General features: G+C 38.5%; 1 protein-coding gene across 1 annotated transcript; it reads left to right on the top strand.

Annotated features, from left to right (window-relative positions):
* The first annotated feature begins 1,399 nt into the window (after nucleotides 1-1,399).
* RHAG (Rh associated glycoprotein) lies at nucleotides 1,400-22,282 on the top strand. The gene is made up of 10 exons (XM_031030592.2): nucleotides 1,400-1,581; nucleotides 11,260-11,443; nucleotides 12,033-12,183; nucleotides 14,204-14,351; nucleotides 14,456-14,622; nucleotides 16,336-16,473; nucleotides 17,030-17,151; nucleotides 20,429-20,502; nucleotides 20,824-20,897; nucleotides 21,616-22,282. Exons 1-10 carry the CDS (start codon nucleotides 1,425-1,427, stop codon nucleotides 21,646-21,648), a joined length of 1,248 nt encoding a protein of 415 aa, XP_030886452.1. The 5' UTR covers nucleotides 1,400-1,424; the 3' UTR covers nucleotides 21,649-22,282.
* Nucleotides 22,283-23,711: the final 1,429 nt, after the last annotated feature.

Raw genomic sequence — 23,711 nt, 5'->3', positions numbered from 1 at the left:
TGAATCCTGGATCGAACCCTGGGACAGAAACAGGGCAGGATACTAGGGTAAATGTCTGGAATTTAGTCAATATTGTACCAGTGTTCATTTCCTGGTTTTGGTCATTGTACTATGATTATGTTAGATATTAACACTAGAAAGAAACTGGATGAAAGGTAATAAGGAACTCTGTTATCTTTGCAACTTTTGTAAACATAAAATCATTCAAAATAAACCATTTAAAAATATTTTCTGATTCCTATTGTTGATAGGATATAACCATTTTGATGACTTTATTATTTAAATAGTGTGTCTTCATTTTTATAATTTATTGTACTTTGATACAGAAGTTTCAAATTTTTCCAAGGAAAAATCCCTGCCCCCTATGTGTCACTTTGATAGCTCTTTAATAGCCTAGATTTCTCATCTCTTTATGATTTATAAAGTACTTTCATATATACTCTCTTGCCTGGTCTTTCAAACAACTGCTTGAGATGGATAGGAATCCTCACTGCTACATGAAGGATGAAAAAAAAAATGGTAACAGAGACAGTTTGAGATTCACTTTATGGTATATGAGTTAGTGACAGAGTCTTGTCAAGAACCTGGATCAGAGCAATTCAACAACACTTTAAAAAAAATTACCTCATGAGCAAAGAATGTGAATAGACATTACTTGGAGTAGGAATTATAAATGGTCAAAAAGGCACGTGCAAAGATGATCTACATCATTCATCATCAGGAAAATGCAAATCAAAACCACAATGACACAGTACTTTGCACCCACTAGAATGGCTAGATCAAAAAGTCAGATAACAGCAGGTATTGCTGAGGATGTGGAGAAATCAGAATGCTCATACACTGCTGATGGAAATAAAAATGGTGCAGCCACTTTGGAAAACAGTCTGGCATTTCCTCAAACAATTAATCATGGAATTATCATATGACTTAGAAATTCCACCTCTCAATGTTTGAAATGAAAACATGTCGACACCAAAAATTCGTACATGACTATTCATAGCAGCATTATTCATGATAGCCAAAAGTTGGAAACAATCATAATGTTTATCAATGGACAAACAGATAAAATATGGTATAACCATACAATGGAATATTAATTGGTCATGGGAAGGAATGAAGTACTGAAATATACTATAGCATGGATGAAGCTTGAAAAAGCGTGCTAAGTAAAAGAAACCAGTTGCAAAAGACTTCATGCTATATGATTCCTATGTTCTTCGAACTAGCATTTTGAATGATTTGATTACAGAGCATAATTCTCCCCAAGAGGTGGGTGTTTTCACCAGTCTTGCCCATTTTTTTTCTTGCAATGTCACTGGCGTTAAACATGCAGCCTAATTCCACACACAGAGCAGTCCTTCTGTTCTTATCGACCTCCCACAGCTTGTGAAGCCTTCAGTGTGCCTCTGTCCTGTGCCACAAACATGAAGCTCTTATTCCCTCTCATGGCCATTGTACTGGAGGCTTTCATGATTGTTTTATTTGGATACTTTGTCAAGTATGAAACGGAGCAGAACACTATCCAACAGCTCAACAGCACCAACACAACAAAAGTGGACAGATCCCTTGAGTTATATCCTCGTGAGTAAACAATCTACTTCTTATTATACATTTTGGGCTTTTCAGATTGTGAACCCATTTGGGGGACTTAGAATGTGAAATCTTTGAATTCTGTAACCCTTGACCTCCACACTGGAACAACTTACAGAATTTGTGATACTTATGAGTACTAAGGGTATTATAAGTTTGTGCTGAGGTATCTGGTCTATGGCATCCGGTCTCTGTAGTTAATGTGTTTGGATAGAATCTGTGTTTATTAAAATACCAGCATAAGAAGACAAAAATTAAAATAATTGATGAATCTTTTGTGTTACCTACATCTGCTAACTGATATTAATTTTCCCTTAAATTGCTCCCTAGTTCTGCAAAGTATAAACATATCACCCCCCAAACAACAACAACAACAAAGAATCTAAGAGAGTAGAAACAGAGTGGAATATTGAGAAAGGAGCCTGGACTTCATGTGGGGGCCCTAAGGTATAAGAAGTGGTAGTAAACATGATATTGGAAGTAAATGGATGTACTCTGGGTTTTATAACATTCTACAAGGGAAGCAGTTTGTGCCTCTGCAATGGGAAGAAAAGTGTAACCACCTAATGTATTTTAAAAGCAGAATCCTTCCCTGGGAATGGTAACTGAAGAAAAGAAACGATTTAGTTTCAAGTTTGATAGGGAAGGCAGTGAAATAGTTAATAAAACAATAAAAACTACCGTTAACTGATTGCCTATTTGGAGCCAGGCATATTCATTACATCATTAACCAGGGAGGGAGATGATAATGCATCCCTATTTTTTTTTAAAGATTTTATTTATTTATTTGACAGAGAGAGAGAACACAAGCAGGGGGAGTGGGAGAGGGAGAAGCAGGCTTCCCACCGAACGGGGAGCCCAATGCGGGGCTCAATCCCAGGACCCTGGGACCATGACCCGAGCTGAAGACGGATGCTTAACGACTGAGCCACCCAGGCCCCCCTTATTTTTTATTTTTTGACAGAGAGAGAGACAGTGAGAGATGGAACACAAGCAGGGGGAGTGGGAGAGGCAGAAGCAGGCTTCCCGTGAGCAGAGACCCTGATGTGGGACTCGATCCCAGGACCCCGGGATCCTGACCTGAGCCGAAGGCAGACGCTCAACGACTATGCCAACCAGGTGCCCCACAATGCATCCCTATTATAGACATTTTTTTTTTTTTGTAAATAAGGCACACCTAATTTTATTATTTATTAATTGATTAAATCATTTAAAATAATAGCAATGTTTATGACAGTTCTATGGCATAAGTCTAAGCTTTTAAAAAACCATATGACATTTGTTCTCCCATTCCTCCATTTTTTGAAGGGGTTTATATAATGGGGAGTATTCTCAGGCAGACATGATGACCCTAGAGCCACCTGATGACTCAACCACATTATCCCTGGCTAAAATATTTTGTAGAATAGCCCAGAAGCTACCTGATTGTGCTTATACATATACATTTTTCCTACATTTTCTACATTTTCCCCTACATTTCAAATCGACTTACACAAAACTTATGTGACAGCCTAAATCATTAGAGAGAAGATTATTAAATATTTGCTTGTTAAGAAGAAATGTTCACGTCCAGCAGGTGCCTGCCTAGTGCCATGTGTTGTACCAAGTGCTGGAGTCAAGTACAGGGAAGGCTCTGCTCCTGCTTAAGGAAACCACGGCCTGTTACAGCAGTTCTCAACTGCAGGGTGGTGGAAGTTACGAGTTTTTCACAAATAAGCAAGGCAGAACATTAATTTATATTTTAAGTAAAGTCAGGTAGATATAGGTTTATTCATCCCTCTTGCTTGCATTCTGCTGTGCTTTTCTGAATAGCAGAGCGATACATGCCGTCACACAGACCAGCCCCAGGTATAACCGTGGAAGTGTGTGGTATGCCTGAGCATTATGTTTCATGCCAGGAATGACTCTGTAGACACTCATTTGAGAAACAAGATATACTCTGTGGGTTTGGGGCCCTCATGGCACTTAGCAAAGTACTGGTCATTCTGCTGAGGCAGATAGTTTTGTTTTGTTTTGTTTTGTTTTTTAAGATTTCATTTATTCGTCAGAGAGAGAGAGAGCACAAGCAGGGCGAATGGCAGACAGACGGAGAAGGAGACTCCCCACTGAGCAGGGTGCCGGATGCGGGACTCGATCCCAGGACCTGGGGATCATGACCTGAGCCTAAGGCAGACGCTTAGCCCGCTGAGCCACCCAGGCGTCCTCAGGCAGATGGTTTGACAAGGAATGAAGTGTGACTGTGACAGTCAGCTAATTCTTGCTAACCTGTAAACAGAGCAGAGAAAAGGAGAGTTTAGGGAGAAGGCCATTTGAGGCCCGTCAACATTTCAGTAGAAATTCTACAGACGCACATCTTTAATATCCATGGGAAGTTAAAGCCACAGCCATGATCTTGTTATACTCTGTTACATTACAGTCCACTGGTGTCACACTTTGAGTAGTTGTTACCTGTGTGTGCTCTTGTTATGTTATACATCAATCATTTGAAAAATATTAATTCACAGTTATGCAAATATTCCAAACATTGACATACCTCATCATATAATAATGAAAGAGGTACTTGTTCATACCACCAGCCATCTCACCAGAAAACCCTTGAAAAGTATCAGGAAGCTGATAAGCTCACAGTGAAGGACACAAACTTTCTAAAATACTAATTTTTTTTTTAAAGACAAAAGGTCTTCCTGGCGACATATACTGTTGATTCTTTTCCTTGAAATGACAGCCTCACTTCATTCATTTTTCAGACAATGTCAATGCCTGTCTGAAAAACCATAGTTTATGTCAATCTCTTATTTCAAGTAAAAATAGAGTTCCATGAAAAAAACCTGCTCATTCAGTTGGTACTCAAACAGTAACAAAAGTGCTTTGTTTCTGAGATACCCATCATGTGTCAGCAGGACTTTATGTGTAATGGCATTTCCACACACTAATTCCTACAAAATATTAAAAAGACACATATAAGAAGGTCAGTAGTTAGAGTAATAATTTTTGCTGCTTCACCAGAAAATTCTTAATTAAAACTTGCCTTTGTTTTTTTTTTTTTTCCCTGCAAGTGAGTGGTCATTAAGAATACCACATAAGATGGTGACTAACATAACATAATAAAATAAAATTTAAAAAAAAAAAGAATACCACATAAGAGACTCTTAGCTCTAGGGAAGAAATGAGGGTTGGCGTAACTGGGTGATGGGCATTAAGGAGGGCACGTGATGTGATGAGCCCTGGGTGTTATATGCAACTGATGAATCACTAAATTCTACCTCTGAAACTAATAATACACTATATGTTAACTAAATTGAGTTTAAACAAAATATTAAAAAATAAAAAAGAGTACCACAACCACCAGCGTGATTTGGTGCTACTGCTTTCATCCATGCTAAAGGGCTCATAAGTTTTACATACCTTTGTTTCATCATCTCTGGAAATACCAACACAGTGAAAAAAGCAAGTAACACCATACAATTATCATGAAAATAGTTGTCACCTCTCAGACTCCCTGAAAGTGTCTCCAAGACCCCCAGATGTGTGCTGATTACACTTGGGAACCACTGAAGTTATAGGTAAACTGACAAAGGATCTACATGGCACTAGACATTATTTTATGAATTTCATTACCAGCAATAGGTTAAGTACAATGACTTATTTTTAAAAATCTACACATAAGAATGTGTTTCTCTATTTACTCAGATATTATTCAGCTCATTTGTTACCAAAAGATTTAGCAGATCTAGATATATGTTACAGGCAAACAGTAACTAATTTGTGCAGTGTAAATGATTCCTAGGGAATTGCTTGCTGTTATTCTAAGTGTTACCTGAAATTGTTTCTATTCCTGAATTAACATACTGTCTGTGGTTGATAACCTAACAATAAGATATCAGCCTCCAGTAGAACCCTGTCTGTTGCCTTTGATTGAATAGTTTTTGCATACTGGAAAGGACTGGAAGCAATGAGCACAAGTAGAAGCCAAATCCTAGTTTCTAAATACCATTCCCCACTCAGGGGCTCATTGGAGAAATTGTTGGTTCCAGGTCAGGGTAAAGAAAGCACAAAGTTTGCCAAAGGTATAAAGACTAATGGGGATTCGCCAAAAGAACACAGGATCCTGCTTGAAGCAGCACCAACTAGACAAATTGGGGATAAATGGAGAATTAAAAATAATAATGATATGGTGGATAGCAACCCATTGAAATAAAGATTTCTTGCTGTCTTCTATCCTTTAGGATAGAAGTGATATCCTTCACTTCTATATCCTTTTTAATGGTTAAGGACTGGCAAGGTGTTTGCCGGGCAATTAGCTTATTGCTCTTAGAGAGTTCCAGCCCTTTGAACCACTGAGATTATATTCTGGATATAGTGATATATCCAGTGATACAGGATATAGTGAACTCATAGAAATATTCCCCAAAGAGGGGGAAGGGGAGAAAGAGGAGCTCTTCCTTATAGAAGAATGCCAACTAATTAATATAAAAGGAATAATAGATATATAAAATTAGAATTTTGAAATTAAAAATGTAATTATTGATTCCAGCAAGGTTCTTCAATGAAAGCAAAAACCATTAGGTAAAGTTACTGGAGAACACATGTCTGAAAGAACTGCCCTACAGACTGCTTATAGTTTATAGGGCAAAAGGTACATTTATGGTGAAGAGATCTGGCAGAACAGTCTTAACCACATGGTCAAATTTACCATCACTAGTAATAGGACAAACAAATTATGTGCCACCTGGTGTGGTGCAATGGGAAGTACACAACACCACCCATAGAATATTCTTCCCAGAATATTTAGTCTCATTCTAACTATGGTGAAACAGTCAAACACATCCAAATTGTAGGACATTCTACATAAACGACAAAACACCAACAACAATAAAAAGCATGTGCGAGAACCTATCTAAATAAAAGACACATGACAAACCAAAAAATATATGAAAGTTGAGTGGTTAATGGGTTAAATCCTATAAAAGAACAATTTGGGGACAGCTGGAGAAATTTCAACATAGCTTCTATATTAGATAATATTATTGTATCCATGTCATATTTCTTGGATGTGATGATGATGTTATGGTTATGTAGGAGAATGTCCCTTTCCTTAGGAAACTCATGCTAAACTGGTGGGGGCAAAATGTCATTCTACTTTCAAATGGTTTAGGGAATATATACATACATATCTGAAGAGAGAGAGAGAGAGAACAAACATGGAAAATATTAACAACTGCTAAATCTAGGCGAATAGTACATATATTCATTGTGCTATTTTTCTAAATATTTGAAATACGTGCAGTTAAAATATTTGGGAAGTGGGAGAGGAAAGAAACCACCCTAAGGATACTTTTCTCTCAGAGAGGATGAGTTCAGAATATAATCTCAGTGGTTCAAAGGACTGGAACTCTCTAAGAGAAATAAGCTATGTGCCCAGCAAACACCTTATGCCAGTACTTAACCATTAAAAAGCAAAACAAAAGGGGCGCCTGGGTGGTTCAGTTGGTTAAAGGTCTGCCGTCAGCTCAGGTCATGGTCCCAGAGTCCCGGGATGGAGCCCTGAGTTAGGTGTCCCTGCTCAGCAAAGAGTCTATCTCTGCTTCTCAGCCCCACCCCCACCCCTGCTGGTGCGCTCTCTCTCTCTCTCTCTCTCTTTCTCGCTGTGAAAGAAATAAATAAAGTCTTTTAAAAAGCAAAAACAAACCACAAGAAAGAAAGGAAGAAAGAAAGAAAGCTGAACAATTTCTCATTAGCCAGCTGAACAAGTTTTACCACTTGATCCAGAAAAACAGTTTTTCTAAATAAGAGCCTGACAGTCCCAGTTAGACGAATCCTCGGGGACTGTCCTCAGTGATCCACTTACTCATGCATAACTGAGGCACCTCCTGAAAAGCTACAGGTGCTGGACTTTCTGCCAGGGCCCGATGAGGGACAAGCCACGTCTGGATTCCCACTTCCACACTTGAATTCACTTTCTCCTGAAAGAGTGCCTCATTGGGAGTGCTCGCACAGTATTTGGATAAATGACAAGCGAGCACACAGAGTAACAAAACAGACAAGCACATAAGCAAATGAAATAAAATAAGAGGAACATGCACGATGTTACAGCTATGACCGGTAATACTGTGCAGAAGACCTGATTCTTGAAGGGCGTATAGAAGTTTGCCAGGTCAAGAAGTGTTGGGTTTGGGATGGAGAAGACATTGGGGGCAGCAGACATATACAGGAAATACAGGGGAAGGATGGGTCTGTTTCATTCGTTTGATGGTGGTGGTGGTGGAAAGTGAGTTGGAATCCATCATCTGCATTTTAAGCGTGTTGAGTTATCAGGGTTTAGGAGATACCCTCCCGCAAGATAGAGATGGAAATAAAACAGAAGATACCAGCTATTGTCACATTTTCTCTGGAGACTAAAATTCTCTCTTGAGAATATCTGATTTAGACAAGTCTTGGCAATTCTTAAAACCTGTTGGAAGACTTCACAAAAGTTCAATCCCCTTCCCTTCCAGAGAGGACACTCACTTCATTCCTTGAATGGCAGTCTCACACTATAGAACTAAACTCATGGCCCTCTCTCTAGTCCCCACCCACAAATTCTTAGAGCAGGATAAAAGACGATATAGAATTCTAATTGTTTATAGATCTTTCTTATCCACACTTTTTATATAGAATCATTATCTGTTAAGAGCTTTCACAACTTTATGAACTCTTCAGCGATTGAAATAATAGATGAGGTTCTTAAGCCCCCTTGTGGCGAAAAGCAGTAACAATCTTTGAGGGGAAAAACCATCAGAGCACACTTAATATATACGGTCACTTATATTTCAAAACCCAAAACAGGTTCACTAGTTGACGTTGCCCATCAACAGGTCACGTAGAATCCCAATCTCCAATCCCAAAGTTCCCTGGGTAGATAATGAGATGACGGTGGGCGTCCAGAATGCTGGCATAAGTGAGACTGTCACCGATCTGAACTAGAAGACTGTGTGCAGCATTCTCCTCTCTGCTACTTCCCTCAAAGGCACTGACAAGGGACAATTTTCAGAAATCTATTCTTTCCTTTCTCGTCCTCCTCATACTGCCTTTTTGGGGAAGTAGCTCCAATGTACAATAAAATGGCCAAAAGTCTCATTGCATGGATAGGGTTGCAAGAGTGAATGACATTAGTGTGTGCATGAATCACTGTAGGTTTGGACTGTTCTCATTCTCTTTATTCTTTCATTTGCTGCCTTCATCCAAAGTTAGATTGGCTTCTAGGCCACCAAAGGACCCTACTGGCTCACTCTATGATGCCAACCGTAACTATCTGTCTTGTTATTTGTCATAGAGTAATACCTTAGGATAAATCCCCATGCCTCCAAAAGCTCTTCAAATGCCTGCAAAAAGCCTTTGAAATGCTGGGTACCTTTGGAAAGTCAACATCTTCATCCACTTCTGGGTGGGATCACTGTCACAGATTAGCTTATCAAATTTAACTTGCAAAGTTTAAAATTAATGTGGTCTGCAAGCTGTGTCAGGAGAGAAGGTCAGGAAAGTTCTGCAGAGACGAATGAAGCCCATAAAGAAGGTGCTACAGGTTAAGCTCCCCAGGAATCAGACTTTAAGACAGACATTAGCCTGAAAGAAGTTTAGTGGGGAGTGCCTTAAAGATCAACACCTGTAGCAAGAAGATTTGCAGGGAGAAACCCCACAGGGTATCCTGAGACTGGGATTGTCTCGCTTCACGTGGTCCTTCCCTGAGGCCAGAGGATGCTCTTGTGAATCAGTCACTGGATACAGGCTACCCCAGGGAAAGGCAAGAGCATTTCCCAGAGAGAACTGAGAGCTTAGGGCTATCAACTGGCAACACTCCATACAACCAGGGGAAATAGAAAGAATAAGTTCTTCCTTTCTAAAAGGGGTATCTGGGCAGTGTATGACAGCATCTCTTAGAGTAGACAAACCTGAATGGTGTGGTCTCCCAACCTCAAACACACTGTCTCCCAAGCCTGGTGGTAGAACAGAGGGAGAAAGAACCAAGGGGTAGTAACATGTCCTTGAGTGCCTGCGAAGCCAACACTCTGCCTTGGTTATTTTTACATCCATCCCTACTGTGCTCATGAAGGAATTGGCGGAGTCTGGCCTGAATTCAAATCCTAACCCCACCCTTTAGGCAAATTAATTGGATTCCAACATCAGTTTCCTCTGAGATATATTTTGGGGGCATGTTCTTCCTCATGCCTATATCCACCTAAACCCCTGGCCACAATGTTAATAGTAATTTGACTTTAAATGTTTTATTTTTTCTCTCTGGTTTTATATTTGATCTCGATTTGCTTTGTGTATCTGTTAGGTTGAACCACAAGAAGTTGCCAATCATTGACTCATTTTCATTGATAATTTCAATGCAAAAATTTCCATTTCATATGGTTCAACCAAATACATGTCTCACTAATGAAGCTATACCTTTCTTGAGGGAAAAGCCTGTGTTCCCATATCTCATATTTGAGCATATGCTTTCTTTCTTTCTTTATTTTTGATCACATGTTTTATTTATAGTGCTTTACTGCATACTCTCTCCCACAGAGGTTATCCCACGCAAAGTACCTGTGTGAAACAGGGTCTTTTCAGTATTGCAGATGAAAATACTGGAGCTCAGAGAGAATAAATCCCTTGCCCAAGGTCACACAATCATGTACTAGAACTGGGGGACCTTAACTTAATTTCCAGACACCAAGTAAAATATTTGTTCCTCAAGAGGATATGGCCCATGGGGCGCCTGGGTGGCTCAGTTGGTTAAGCAACTGCCTTCGGCTCAGGTCATGATCCTGGAGTCCCGGGATCGAGTCCCACATCGGGCTCCCTGCTCAGCGGGGAGTCTGCTTCTCCCTCTGATCCTCCCCCTCTCATGCTCTCTGTCTCCCATTCTCTCTCTCAGATAAATAAATAAAATCTTTAAAAAAAAAAAGAGGATATGGCCTTTTTTTTTTTTTTTTTTACAGTGGCTTAGAAAGTGCTAACAAAGACATTATCCTATTGGACTTGAATACTGATCTGTTTCCAGAGCTGGTGCTGTTATACAGATTTGTATCTGTATAACAAATGAAGACTGTAGCCCATTAATTTAGTTATTATTGCCTCTTATCTTATATGCAGATTTTTATGTCAAATCCTGGGGAGCAAAAGGTGACTATGTCCTAATCCCTTCAACCAAGAAACTCATAGTCGAGTGCAGGAGATGAACACCTCATCAAGGAACTATTATCATATTATGCACACTAAATAAATGCTAATACAGTGTGGCAAATGCTGAAGTTGAAGTATATGTAGAATGCTGTGTAAAAGACAAGAGGAAATACTAAGTTTCCCTGGGAGAACTGGGAAAGTCTGCAAGAACGGGTGATGTTTGCACTGTGCTTTGCAAAGTTTTCTTCAGGTGGAAAGTAATGGAAAACTCTTGAGGTATGAGAGCACATGGTATTCCAAGAAAAGGCTCAAATATTGAACAACTTGCCCAGAGTCTCACGGCTAGTAAGCAGTCAGGTTGGCACTGGAGCCTAGTCTTTGGCTGCCCAGTTAATGCTCTCCCTTTGCAGTGTTTTATATAAAGGATGTAACATTTAATAAATGGGGTATACTATGATGCAACATTTCCATCGTTCTTCCCTAACACAGAATTTTTTTTTCCTTCTTTTTTTTTTTCAGTATTCCAAGATGTGCATGTAATGATATTTGTTGGGTTTGGCTTCCTTATGACCTTCCTGAAAAAATATGGCTTCAGTAGTGTGGGCATCAATCTACTCATTGCTGCATTGGGCCTCCAATGGGGCACTTTTATTCAGGGGATCATTCACCACCATGGACAGACAATTTACATTGGAATCAAAAAGTGAGCATCCCTTATTTTTCAACCATTGTGTTTTCAGAGCAGTTGTTTCTCTGCTTGGTCTCTTGTCAGTCAGCCTCCGAACTAGCCAGCACACTGTCTCCCTAAGACAATAGAAGATTGTTGGGATCCCAGGATGTGAATCGACACCTTGCTCTACTGAGCCGGGTCATACTTTCACGTCTCTATCCTCTCTGGTTTGACTTTAAGGGCACGAGAACTCCCCTTTCATTAAAGGTTATTCCTTCCAGCTACAGGGAGCAAAAATCCTCCAATAGCTTTTTTTCTGCATGTCTATATTTACATTTTGAAATGTAAACACTGTAGAAAGTAATTCGTTTATCAGATCAACAAAAATAAAGAAAAACCTAAATGAGATCAAGAACAGGTGGGTCAAAATAAAGGAAATGCTGGAGCAACCAGAATGTATGGTAGATGGCAAAGAGGAAGGGGAAGGAAGTGAGAGTGTGTGAAAGGGTACCTGGGACGAACCCTGATGGGGAGGGGCCCTTGCACGCTGGATAAAGTGATGCTCACAGTTGTATGTTGGGTATGCATTATTCTTGGACGTATTCTTTCTTTTTTCCCTCAGCATGATAAATGCAGACTTCAGTACAGCCACAGTCCTGATTTCTTTTGGAGCTGTCCTGGGAAAAATAAGTCCAGCCCAAATGCTGATCATGACAATAATAGAAATCACTGTCTTTGCTGGCAATGAATATGTGGTTGGTGAGGTATTTAAGGTAAGGATTAGAGGGTTTATACTTACTAGCTTTGGACATCAGTTCTGGTTACACCTAAAGGATGCCCACTCTACCTAGGGACAAACGTTGGTGAGCATGAGAGCATAGCAAGTGTAATTACACCCATCACTTATTTGAGTGCCTTTGGTAAACCAGGAGTCTTATCAACATTACCTCATTTCATTGTCACGACCACACTACGACCCAGGTATTATGTTGTTACTCTTACACAAATTACAACTAATGATCACAGATGCTGAAAGACTAGCCCAAATCTGGATTCAAACCTAGATTTTTCTAACTTCACAACTCTTCTTATTACATTGTATTTCCTATCAATGATCAATTCCTATTAAATTTCAACTATTAGATGACTAGCCCTTTCTTTTTTTTAAATATTTTATTTATTTATTTGAGAGAGACAGACAGACAGAGAGCACGAGAGAGTGCGAGACAGAGAGCCCTAGCAGGAGCGGGGGAGGAGCAGGGAGCCTGGTGCAGGGCTCACAGGGCTGGATCCCAGGACCCTGGGGATCATGACCTGAGCTGAAGGCAGATGCTTAACCGACTGAGTCATTCAGGCGCCCCTGACTAGCCCGATCTAAGGCTTTTGTTAAAGCCTAGATCAAATTTCTTCTCCCCCATGAAAATCTCACTGATTCCCCTCAGGATAATCAATTGAATATTTCTGGGTACTTCCCAGTATTTTGCTTGTTTCTATTGAACATTTAATTCCACAGCAAATATTTTTTAAGTTTTTATTTAAATTCCAATTAGCTAACCTGCGATATATTAGTTTATTAGTTGTAATAAAGTGTAGTATTAGTTTCAGGTGTGCAGTGTCATGATTCAACACTTCCATACATCACCTAGTGCTCATCATAACAAGTGCCCTCCTTCATCCCCATCACCTATTTCACCCATTCCCCCACCCACCTCCTGCTCTCTCAGCAGAAAATGTTTTTGAAAACTTTCTAGGTGTCATGTGATGGTGAATCTGACAGACAAAATAGTTAATGTCCCTGTCTTTATAGAGTTTACAGTCCAGTGAAAGAAGAAGACATCGAATAGAGAATTATATATCACCTACCCACCCATAAGCACGTGCACGCACACACACACACACAAATATTATTATAAATTGCAATACATGCTATGAAAAATAAGTGCAGGGGGCTATGGGAGAGCATAACTGGAAAACCTAACTTAGATTGTGGAATCAAGGAAGGCCTCTCTGAGGAAGTGACAGTTTAGCTGGACCTGAAAGGTACATAGGAGTTTATGAAGTGTGAAAATCTTAAATAAATTAATAAGTCTGTATCATTTTCCTACCTTAGTAAGTATAATAGGAGCTATGCCTCAGGTTTGGCACTCCAAACGTTCCCTCTTGGGGTAGGAGAATGTAGAAAACTGGATCAAATTCACACAGTGACCTGAAGAGGGACGTAAATATATTGCTTCAAAGGAATCTTGGACCTCAGCTGGTTTTCACGTCATCATATAACACAGTGAAAAAATATGGGAAAGACCCAGGCTTTTTAAAGCTTCCAGTCTTTGAATTGTAATTAAATGCACCTTTACTGTAATGTCAAATGAATGCAAAGAGCATCTTTCTTTTGAAACAAATGCAGTGCATAATATTTCACTAAGAATTTCCCTAACCTAGAGAAGTAACCTAAAATGAATTGAATGTCCACAAAGACCTAGCACTTTACAAACATGGCCTCAACACAACTATATTTCCTACTTTCCAGAAGCAGAGATCCAAAGAAGTATAGTAATTTGTCTAAAGTCACATTGCAAGGAAGTATCTGACCTAGCATTGGAAGTCAGTTCTGTGTGTCTCCAAAGCCTGTATTTTTTTTTAACTTCACTATCCTGTTTCATTCTTTCTCTGACATATCCTTTCTTTCTTTTAATTTATTTTATTGTTTAACCAATGAAGCAGTTCTTTCATTGACTTTCCTCCTGTAGTGAGACTCAGTTTCACCTCTTATAACATGAATGTTTTGCCCCTCAGGCCTCTGACATCGGAGCATCAATGACAATCCATGCTTTTGGGGCCTACTTTGGCTTGGCAGTAGCAGGTGTCCTATATCGGCCAGGCTTGAGATGGGGGCATGAGAAGGAGGAGTCTGTGTACCACTCAGATTTGTTTGCAATGATTGGTGAGTAGACATGAACTTGCCTGATTCAGTACCCAAGGCATACTGCCTCCTCTGGCCTGTCTTCCATATCCAGCACTAATATCCCTTTCTGTGGTTTACCACAGGGACTCTTTTCCTGTGGATGTTCTGGCCCAGCTTTAATTCAGCCATTGCTGAAACTACAGAGCAACAGTACACAGCCATCGTAAATACGTACTTCTCCCTTGCTGCCTGCGTGCTCACAGCCTATGCATTTTCCAGCTTCGTGGGGAAGAGAGGCAAGCTCGATATGGTCAGTGCACATTAACCACCATGGAAGCTTCGCTAAGTGACACTGATGGTTACCCAGATGAGTAGGTCATTTCTGCATCACTGCTGAGCGGCCACAACAAATCACAGCACTGCAAACCTTGCAGAATATTTTGAAAATAATGTTCATTTGTTTCTTCATCAAATTTGTATTGCGGCTAATCAAAAAAGTGTTCTCAAGGAATTTACAGCCTACTAGGGAACATAGTCATGCAAAAATCAAAGATTTGAGGAATATTTCTTTAATGATGGAGCTGACTGTCTCCAAGGTCTTAGAAAATCTTCCTTAGAAACAGGACTTGCAGGGCACCAGGGTGGCTCAGTCGTTAAGCATCTGCCTTCGGCTCAGGTCATGATCCCAGGGTCCTGGGATCGAGCCCCTCATCGGGCTCCCTGCTCCTCGGGAAGCCTGCTTCTCCCTCTCCCACTCCCCCTGCTTGTGTTCCTGCTCTCACTGTCTCTCTCTCTCTCTCTGTGTCAGATAAATAAATAAAATCTTTAAAAAAAAAAAACAAAAAAACAGGACTTGCGAAGAATAGAAAAAAAGAGAATGGGGGGAGGGTGCAAGTTGATTCTGTTTTTGTAACTGCAAATATTCCTCTCAAAGAAATTACAACTAAAGGCAATGTCAGATCCTGAATAAAGCTCTGGAAAATAAAAAGGACATTAGTGGGAATACCGATAAAAAGTCAAATAAGACCTTTAATAGTATTCTATCAATGCTAATTTCCTGGTTCTATGACAACATAAGATGTTAACCTGGGGGAAACTGGATATATGGAAACTCTGCAGTATTTTTGCAACTATTACATGTCTAAAATTATTTCAAAACAAAGCATTTTTTTAATCCTCCCAAGTTGGTCTTTTGAGTTTCTTGCCTATGAACTAGAGAAATGTCTGTGAAGGAATAATCCACACATCAGCTGATGTTCTTTTCCAGCCTGAGGGAGGAAAAGGATATTGTAATTTCTTCAAGCATAGCTATGGACATGGATTTCAATGCTGTACAATTTGTTTAATGAAAGAAAATTAAAAACAAGAAAAGAAAAAAAACTTCATGTACAGCTCAGTCCTCTCTTAAAAGTAGTGATGAGCTTTCCTCCTCAAGCAGAACAGCCAGAACATGATTCTTCTGAGGAATTCTGATAAATGGCAATTGGTTATTCTTTCCACCATCTTCAAATGTTCTCAATACAGTGACATTTGTGAAAGCTGTTGTCTTTCATATATAATGTCGCATTTTGGTATCTCTACATTCCCTCTTTGAATATTGGAATGTCATGGACTCCACAAAGCACACAGCAGCCACAGACCTCTTTTGGTTCATGATAACCACAAATGCATTTCCAAACTGAATAAATAGACATACCACTACTAGAATAATTACATTATATGTACCCAGGCCTTTCGTTACAACTTCTTTGGTTTTCCTCTCATTCCTCGCCAAACTGGTCTCATTAACCTGATCACTCAGTCACTACCAAGGAACCCCAGCAAGAAAGATATCAAATGTCAACTGCTTGGAAGAAAGGCCTTCTGTCATTACAAAGAATCTTCTTTTAAAAAAAAAGAAGCAGTAGCCCTTTGAACTGAAGAATATACCATAGAGTCCATGGAACCCTAGATGGATTGCTTCATTCCTTCTGAAGCCTGCCTCATTCAGCTCACTTCATTCGTGTTTCTGTGCTCCCCACAGGTTCACATTCAGAATGCAACCCTGGCTGGAGGAGTTGCTGTGGGGACCTGTGCGGACATGGAGATTCAGCCGTATGGTGCTATGATCATTGGGGGCATTGCGGGAATTGTCTCTGTGCTTGGGTTCAAGTTCCTGACTGTAAGTATGACAGGTGCTCTCAGTCAAACCTTGAATCTGTATCATCATCTTCTCACATCCCACCAGCAGAGAAAAGCTATGAAAATTCCTTTTATCAGCACCCCTCCTTGTTTGAGGGTCATTTCCCTTCTTGTCAGAACTACCCCTCACAGTTCAGTGTTCAGTGGTTCCTACTCTTCCTTCACTTCTTTTGTGTACCAGGAAAGAATCTGATATTATTAAATTATTAAAAGAATTAGTGTGACTTGAATGCTAAGTACTGGTGTTACTTTCCTCAGGGCAGTTTCATTAAAGTTTTTGTTGTTGATGATATTTGATTGTTTTGTAAAATGAAGGACTCTGTCCTGTTAAGGGGATTTAGAATATCATCAGTAGGTCAGAAGGAGGAGGACTTGCAATCACTCACCTTCAAATCCATCTACTAAAAACTGACATGAGTAATTTTGCCACCAACATATTTGGATTCTTTGACTTAAGTGGGTTTTAGATATAGATGGCAAAAGGGGCTACAGTATATCTAACAAAATAATAAACCTTCCTCTTTTTACATTTTTAGCCATGTCTTACTGAAAAACTGAGAATCCATGATACATGTGGTGTTCATAACCTGCATGGCTTACCTGGTGTGATAGGAGGCCTCGCAAGCATTGTGGCGATAGCCTTGGGAGCATCTAAGGGGTGAGTTAAAGAATGGGTTTTCCTGCACCCTAAGGTCCGATGACGTTTTATCGCACTCTTGGAGGAATCTGCTAATGAGAAAGTTTTTTCTTTAGCAATCCAGGCCACAGTCATAAGTATGGTCCTTACTGAAGCCAAAAAGATACAACTAGGAGAATAGAATTGGATGGGAAGGTGTGTCTTAACTAATGGTATGAATGGTGGCTGGTTTTTGTTTGTTTTAATTAACAGTGCTAATTTAAATATTTCTAACAGGCAAGTGTCTCCTCACAGATAGGGCAACTTGATAATCACAATCTGATTACAGTAGGCTTACTCTTTTAGTTGGTATCACCAAAATGGAGGAGGGGGCATCTGTGATGACAGGATCAGTCATTTCCTACGATCAACACAAAGAACAATGAGTTAGCATAATGTGAAGAGAAGCCGATCTGGAGAATCAGGAAGCCCAGCATAGGTTCCAGCTTTGCTATTGACTAATAATGGGGTCTTTGACAACTCACTTAGCTCCTGTGGTTCTGTTTCCTCTTCTGTAAAATGAGGTTGGATACTTAGGTTTATTCTCTAAAAATCCCTTCAAGCTCTAACAGACCTGGAATCTTCCCAGAGGGGGCATAAGTGTTTAAATGGCCGGAGGAAGAACAGTTATCAGTCAAATCCAGAACAACAAAAGCGATGTCAAAGGCCATCAGCTGTCACTTTTAGGTAACAAGGTGGGGACAATTTGATATGAAAATCATCCATGCAAAACAGCTAGGAAGATCAGAGAGTCCAGATAAACTCAGGGATTAAGGAAGGAGGAATCAAAACACTCAATTTTTAAAACCCATTGAAAGCATGAAGAAAAGGCGAATATGTTTGAAAATGTCTCAAAGTGACTACTGGCTAGAGTTGAATAATTTGAAGAGAAAAATCTCTTTAATTTTCACAGATTAAAATTCAACTCTGTTGAGACCAGTCATGATAAATATTTGAAAAAATTTGTTTAATCATATTTTCTACTGAATAGAAAGTTTGCTTCCACTTTCATGTCTAGAGCTGACCCATTTCTTCTGGAGAACAACCCCAGAAAAAGCCACATTTTCTTGCAGCTCTCTCCAGGACCTAACATGCTGTTGAGACCAAACACTAACATATTTGAATGCAAATCAAGCATGATAAAAGCCTGAGTCCATGAGCTCAATTCCTAAGTGCTATGGTGTGTAAATACTCTTAAGATGTGCCTTATGATGAGAAATAAAGGAATTCTTGAGCATCATGCCTGCACCAGTTCCATGGACGCAATAAAACAAGACTATCTAGCTCTCACAGGCTGGGTCTCACTGGGTGGCCAGATTTGGGGTAGGTTCTGCAGTTGAGAGTCTAGTCCTTGGGTATTCAGGCTGAGCAGCCACTTCTCAATGTGCTCAGGGGGCTTTGGGGGTGGGGGTGGATGAGGAGCTTTGGAAGGCCTAGTCACATGGGTGGAATTCACACATGTGTCTCACACACCAGACAAAATATTTCGGCCAAGAGCCAAGACTATTTACTCAGATGTTTCTATTCAGAATACTAAAATGCAAATCAGGTTTCTTGGTAAGCATAGAACAAGGCGAAGTAAGGATTCTTAAAGGACATCTGTGCACACTATGCCAGCCTAATTCTAATAATGCGGTTAATTTTGTTAAACCTCCTGTTTCCCAAGCCTGTTTTATCATGGAATACTTTTTATCAAAAATATCTTTTAATATTTTGGAAAAGATTTTGGCAAATTCTGGTAAAATTAATAGGCCGTTGACAAAAGAAAAATATCAAATGAATAAATATATATTAAATATTCATCCTCACTAGTGATCAAAGAAACGCAAATTAACACAAGTTCCCAATTTTTCAATTATAAAGTTGATAAAGATTAAATGAATAATAATACTGAATGGTGGCTAACGTAGAGAAATAGGGATATGAATTTCAAAAAGTCCTTAAGAAGTGTATAAACTTTCGCTAATAATTTCATTTCTAGATAGGTTTTTATTTTAGGGAAATTATTGGGCAAATTCATAAGCATGTTCATAAGAGGATGTGTTCTCACAACATTTTAAAAAATATGAAACATTGGAAGCAACCTAAGTATCCAACTTCTAGAACTATAATTACAGTATATTTTTACAGTGTAGCACTCCATAGCAATTAAAATTGTGATCCAGGTCTACATTCACTGACATCAAAGGACACTTAAGGATTAATGGGAAAATCAGTATTATAATGTGATTGCCTTTTTATAAAAATATATGTCTTTATTTTACATTTTTATACTGATTAAGACTTGAGGGAAATTAAACTTTTTCTCTTCATTTTCTGGATTAATGGTTTCTCATATTTTTACAATGGGCATGTGTTACCAGTACAATTTTTTTCACATAGTAGAAGAAATTTAAACCCTTCAAATAAAAAGAAAAAACGGAAATCTGAGTTTAGTGCATTCTTTCCCTTGGATGATGAAGATGAAACACCAAAGATGAAACACCAAGACACTCTCATTTTCCATTTGTTTGCCTTCCCATAATCACACTTTCAGTCCTTCAGCAACTATTTATGAACTGCCTGCTAAAAGTGAGGTGCTGTGCTAAGGAGGTATTCACATTCCTAGTCCTTTTGTCACTCCTATAACAATCATGCATTTCAATAGCTTTTTATGACCTTCTTCCATTCCCAAATATTATGAGGCACTTTTTTTACTAATTTTATTTTAAGGTAACTATGTCTAAGATGACTTACAGATTTTTTTTCATATATTCAATAAGTTGTCTTTACACTATGTGCTAAAATTAGCTTTTCTGATCTTATTGATTTTTTAATTAAATTGCAATTGTTCCTTTTGGGATGGGGTGAGGAAAGATGGCCACTCATGTTCATTTTGTACATTACTCCATCCTCAGTGCCTAGAAGGGAAGGTGGCACAGAGTGAGTACTCAATAAATACTTGTTGAATGAATCAGATGGGGGATGAGAACCTGATGCCATATTTTTAGAAAATACTAAACTCTTTCTAAGGAAGATCTTTTCATCATTCCTGAAGAAAAAGGTGATTCTTGCTTAAGTGCTTCTAAGGACTTTTTAACATTGCTCAAGAATTTCAAAGAAAATAAAAATACAAAATAAAACAAAAATTGCAGTAAGTGTTCGTTTGCTGGTGTAATGCTGCTCTCTGGCCTGAAGATGGCAAGCATCCACTCCCTCAGGAAATGAGTTTTGTTGGCTGGTATCCTGGAAAAACAACACTTTTCTTTTGGCTTCCTAGGTCTAGCATGGTCATGCAGGCAGCTGCCCTAGGTTCTTCGATTGGAACAGCGATTGTTGGAGGGCTGATCACAGGTCAGGATGAAAAGTAAACACTTCCATGTGCCACATGTGGTCAGCGTAATAGATGATAAACATATCGACTGGTAAATTTGAAAATATTCTAAACTTCTGACAGTAAAGTAATCATGTAAGCTCAAGGGGATGATTTTATAGCTATATATATTTATATGTATTTTTTTTAATATTTTATTTTTAAGTAATCTCTACACCCAATGTGGGGCTTGAACTCAAACCCCAAGATCAAGAGTCGCCCCTTATAGTAGTATTTTTATTACTATGCGAGTAAGTTTTCCTCTTCGCATCATAACGTGACTTGTCTCCCTGCTCTCGTAGGTTTGATTCTCAGGTTCATTGTCCGTGTACAGCCAACTACAGAATTCTTCTTTGATGACTCTGTTTATTGGGAGGTACTGTACAGTGTTCTAAGACTGTAAATGATGACTATACCAGTGAAAGTTTTGCTCACCCAAAGCCTAAATGTCTGTTTGGCATCCTTGTGATAAAATTGGATAAACTGCCTAATTATAGAGAGGAAACTGAGACAATGTGTCCGGACAGATAAAATCAGAAGTTAAGGTCTTTTCCAAAGCAGAAAGGACATGAAGAAAAGACAGAATTTAGTAGGCAAATGTCCCTTGCTCCTCTGAGAGCAATAAAAAGTCCTCATAAATATAATAGGAATCCCAGGCAGTGGCATGAGATTTTATACCATATATATGAATAGGTAAAAACAGGTAGAATATGGAAGGTTGAAGAATCTCAGTGAAGAATCTGACAAGAGGTTTTTATGAATAACATAATCTTCTTTCTATCCTCCAGTTTCTACCTCTTTACTCCATTGGCATTTTCCCCAGATTATTTCCTGCAAAGCTTAAGAGGGATAGATATTTTGATGTGTTCAATGGGATTTTCAGGGAAAACAGGTTTGGTGAAGAGAATGTAGTCAGGGTGAGTGGGGTAAATATTTTTGTTCTTTTATTTTTCCCCAAGACAAACAATTGTTATTCCTAGTTCTTTCTAAGCTTGGATAATAATTATAGAAAATACCTTTTGTGTTTCAATACTAACCTCTGTCAGGCCCAAGTGAAAGAAACTATAAAGTGCCCTATCTTGTTTTCTTTAAAGGTCCCCATGGGGAAAGAAGTTGACGATGAATGAACATGATGGCCACAACCAGCCGGAACCTAAAGACTAAATATCATTCCTGTGCTTCAGCTTCCTTTCCCATTATCTAGAATCATGTTTAAAATTTTTAAAGGGCAGCATCCAACAAAAACATGGAACAGAATGGATAGGTCCTGAGCCCCAAATGTCCAGAGTGAAAAATCTTAACACAATCTGATGCTGTTTCTTGACACTCAATGATTGCTTAATTGAAGGAATGTGACTTGTAAAATAGAGGATCAAATGGATTCTCTTTAGGACTCCCAGACTACTCTTGCCAGTGGGTAGGTACAGGGTGAACATTCCATGTTTCTTCTTGTATTTTTTTTTTTTCCCATAGAGGTAAATTTACAAAGAAAGCAACACATCTGATTATGTCAGTTTCTTAATATACATACTATGTCTTCAATCCCAAAGGTATAAAACTAGAGCCAATAAAACAATATGTAAGAAATCTATATAAGAAATATGAAAGAAATGTATTGCATAGAGCAAGAACATGATTGTTTTTGGTGGTGCTTTTTTGATTTAAAAATAGTCTAGTTAGTAATGCTATGTCTTCACTTGAATATTTTTATGCTTAATTCTTTTTGCATGTTTACTATTTGCAACAAGAGTCAAATGCTATCTGACCAAAGTCTATTTTGTATAAAATTCTAATAAATTAAATGTTATTTTATTATAAGTTAAAACATTTGTCTTTGGCTCTCCTTTCTTTGGTGCTTGGAATTCATTTTATTAACAAGCACACACACATACACATACACTCCTCATATTTAGTTCATATTCAATCCAAATAAATTGTTACTATGTGTTAACTACAAAATAATCAAGTTAATGTCTCACATTATAAGGTAAGTTTTAAAGAACTAAATTTTAGAAAATGTAATTGACATAGTCATATAAAACCATTTCTAGAGAAATACGATTTTTTTTTTCTCTCTCTAGAACCTTTTAAGATTTTTATTCTATTTCTGGAGTCCTGGAATCTTGTCAGGATGTGTCTTTGTATCTGTGAGGAAATAAGCGCTGGTATAATTAACAGAACTTCAGTTACTAGATGCTAGGTATTAAAAATTACCAGTAACAGTGAATTATTTAATATTTTATTCCTCTGGAGAAATCGTATAATTTATTTATAGATCCTAAGTATTTCATTAGACAAATAGGTGATTTCTTTCAAATTCACGTCAGAGTCTCTTTCACATGGGTTTTTGAAGTGTGCTTATGTTATAAAATCCACTATCCCCAGTCTTGCTGGTCATCACAAAGAATCGTTTTCACTATCCAGATGTCCAGAGACCCCCTCATTCCCTGTTGACCATAAGGCAAAACTCAGAGGGTCTTGGGTATACACAGGTGTTGTTTTTTTAAGTCTGTAATTGTGATGTGCTTAGGAACAGGGTTGTGATAACCATTAGCCCTTGGCTTGTGAACACTCTCTCCTGCCTTCCTGCAATGCAGTTCTTATAACTGGTAGTCTTATTTTAAAATTCTGAGTTAATGGTCTTTTTTTCACAATAGAATATGTCCTTTTTTATCTGTTTTGCCTAGAATTTGATGAAGCATTTTAATTTGAAAATTTGAGTCTTCTTCTGCTCAGATAAACTTCCTTCTACTTCTTAGTGGCTTCCTCATCTCATCTGTTAATTTTTCTTTGTCTAGCACTCCTGTTATTCACATGGGAAGTCTATTGGATCTGTTATCCAAATCTATGGCCTTGCCCATCTTTATTTCATTGGTTTTAACAGAGATTTCTGTGCTCCTTCTATTCATCTATTGATTTGTTTGTTTGCTTGAAAATCATTGTCCATCTTTATAGATGCAGCTAAATTTTGCATGTGTCTGTGCGTGCAATGCTTGAATCTCCTTAATTGTTCTTACAATTTTGTTTATTGGGGAATGGGGTGCATTTTTGTTCAAGATCAAGTTAAAAGTCTAACCTAGCTCTGTCAATAGTTAAATAACATTTTTTATACCTTATCTGTTCCAAAAAACATTTCTGATATCAAATAATACTATTGATACTAATAGACTGATTTTTAAGTTCTACTTGG

The sequence above is a fragment of the Leptonychotes weddellii genome, chromosome 8, assembly GCF_054177405.1.
Source record: "Leptonychotes weddellii isolate Sample4059 chromosome 8, ASM5417740v2, whole genome shotgun sequence".
In the NCBI taxonomy this organism is placed as follows: Eukaryota; Metazoa; Chordata; class Mammalia; order Carnivora; family Phocidae; genus Leptonychotes; species Leptonychotes weddellii.
Note: the sequence above shows the minus strand (reverse complement) of the source record. Positions and strands in the feature narration are given on the sequence as shown.

Excerpts from the sequence above, each read along its gene's own strand:
- RHAG (XM_031030592.2), top strand. The coding sequence starts at position 1,425 with ATGAAGCTCTTATTCCCTCTCATGGCCATTGTACTGGAGGCTTTCATG. Across the intron at positions 14,352-14,455 it reads AGATTTGTTTGCAATGATTG|GGACTCTTTTCCTGTGGATG; the intron begins GTGAGTAGACAT and ends GGTTTACCACAG. Across the intron at positions 20,898-21,615 it reads ATGACTCTGTTTATTGGGAG|GTCCCCATGGGGAAAGAAGT; the intron begins GTACTGTACAGT and ends TTTTCTTTAAAG.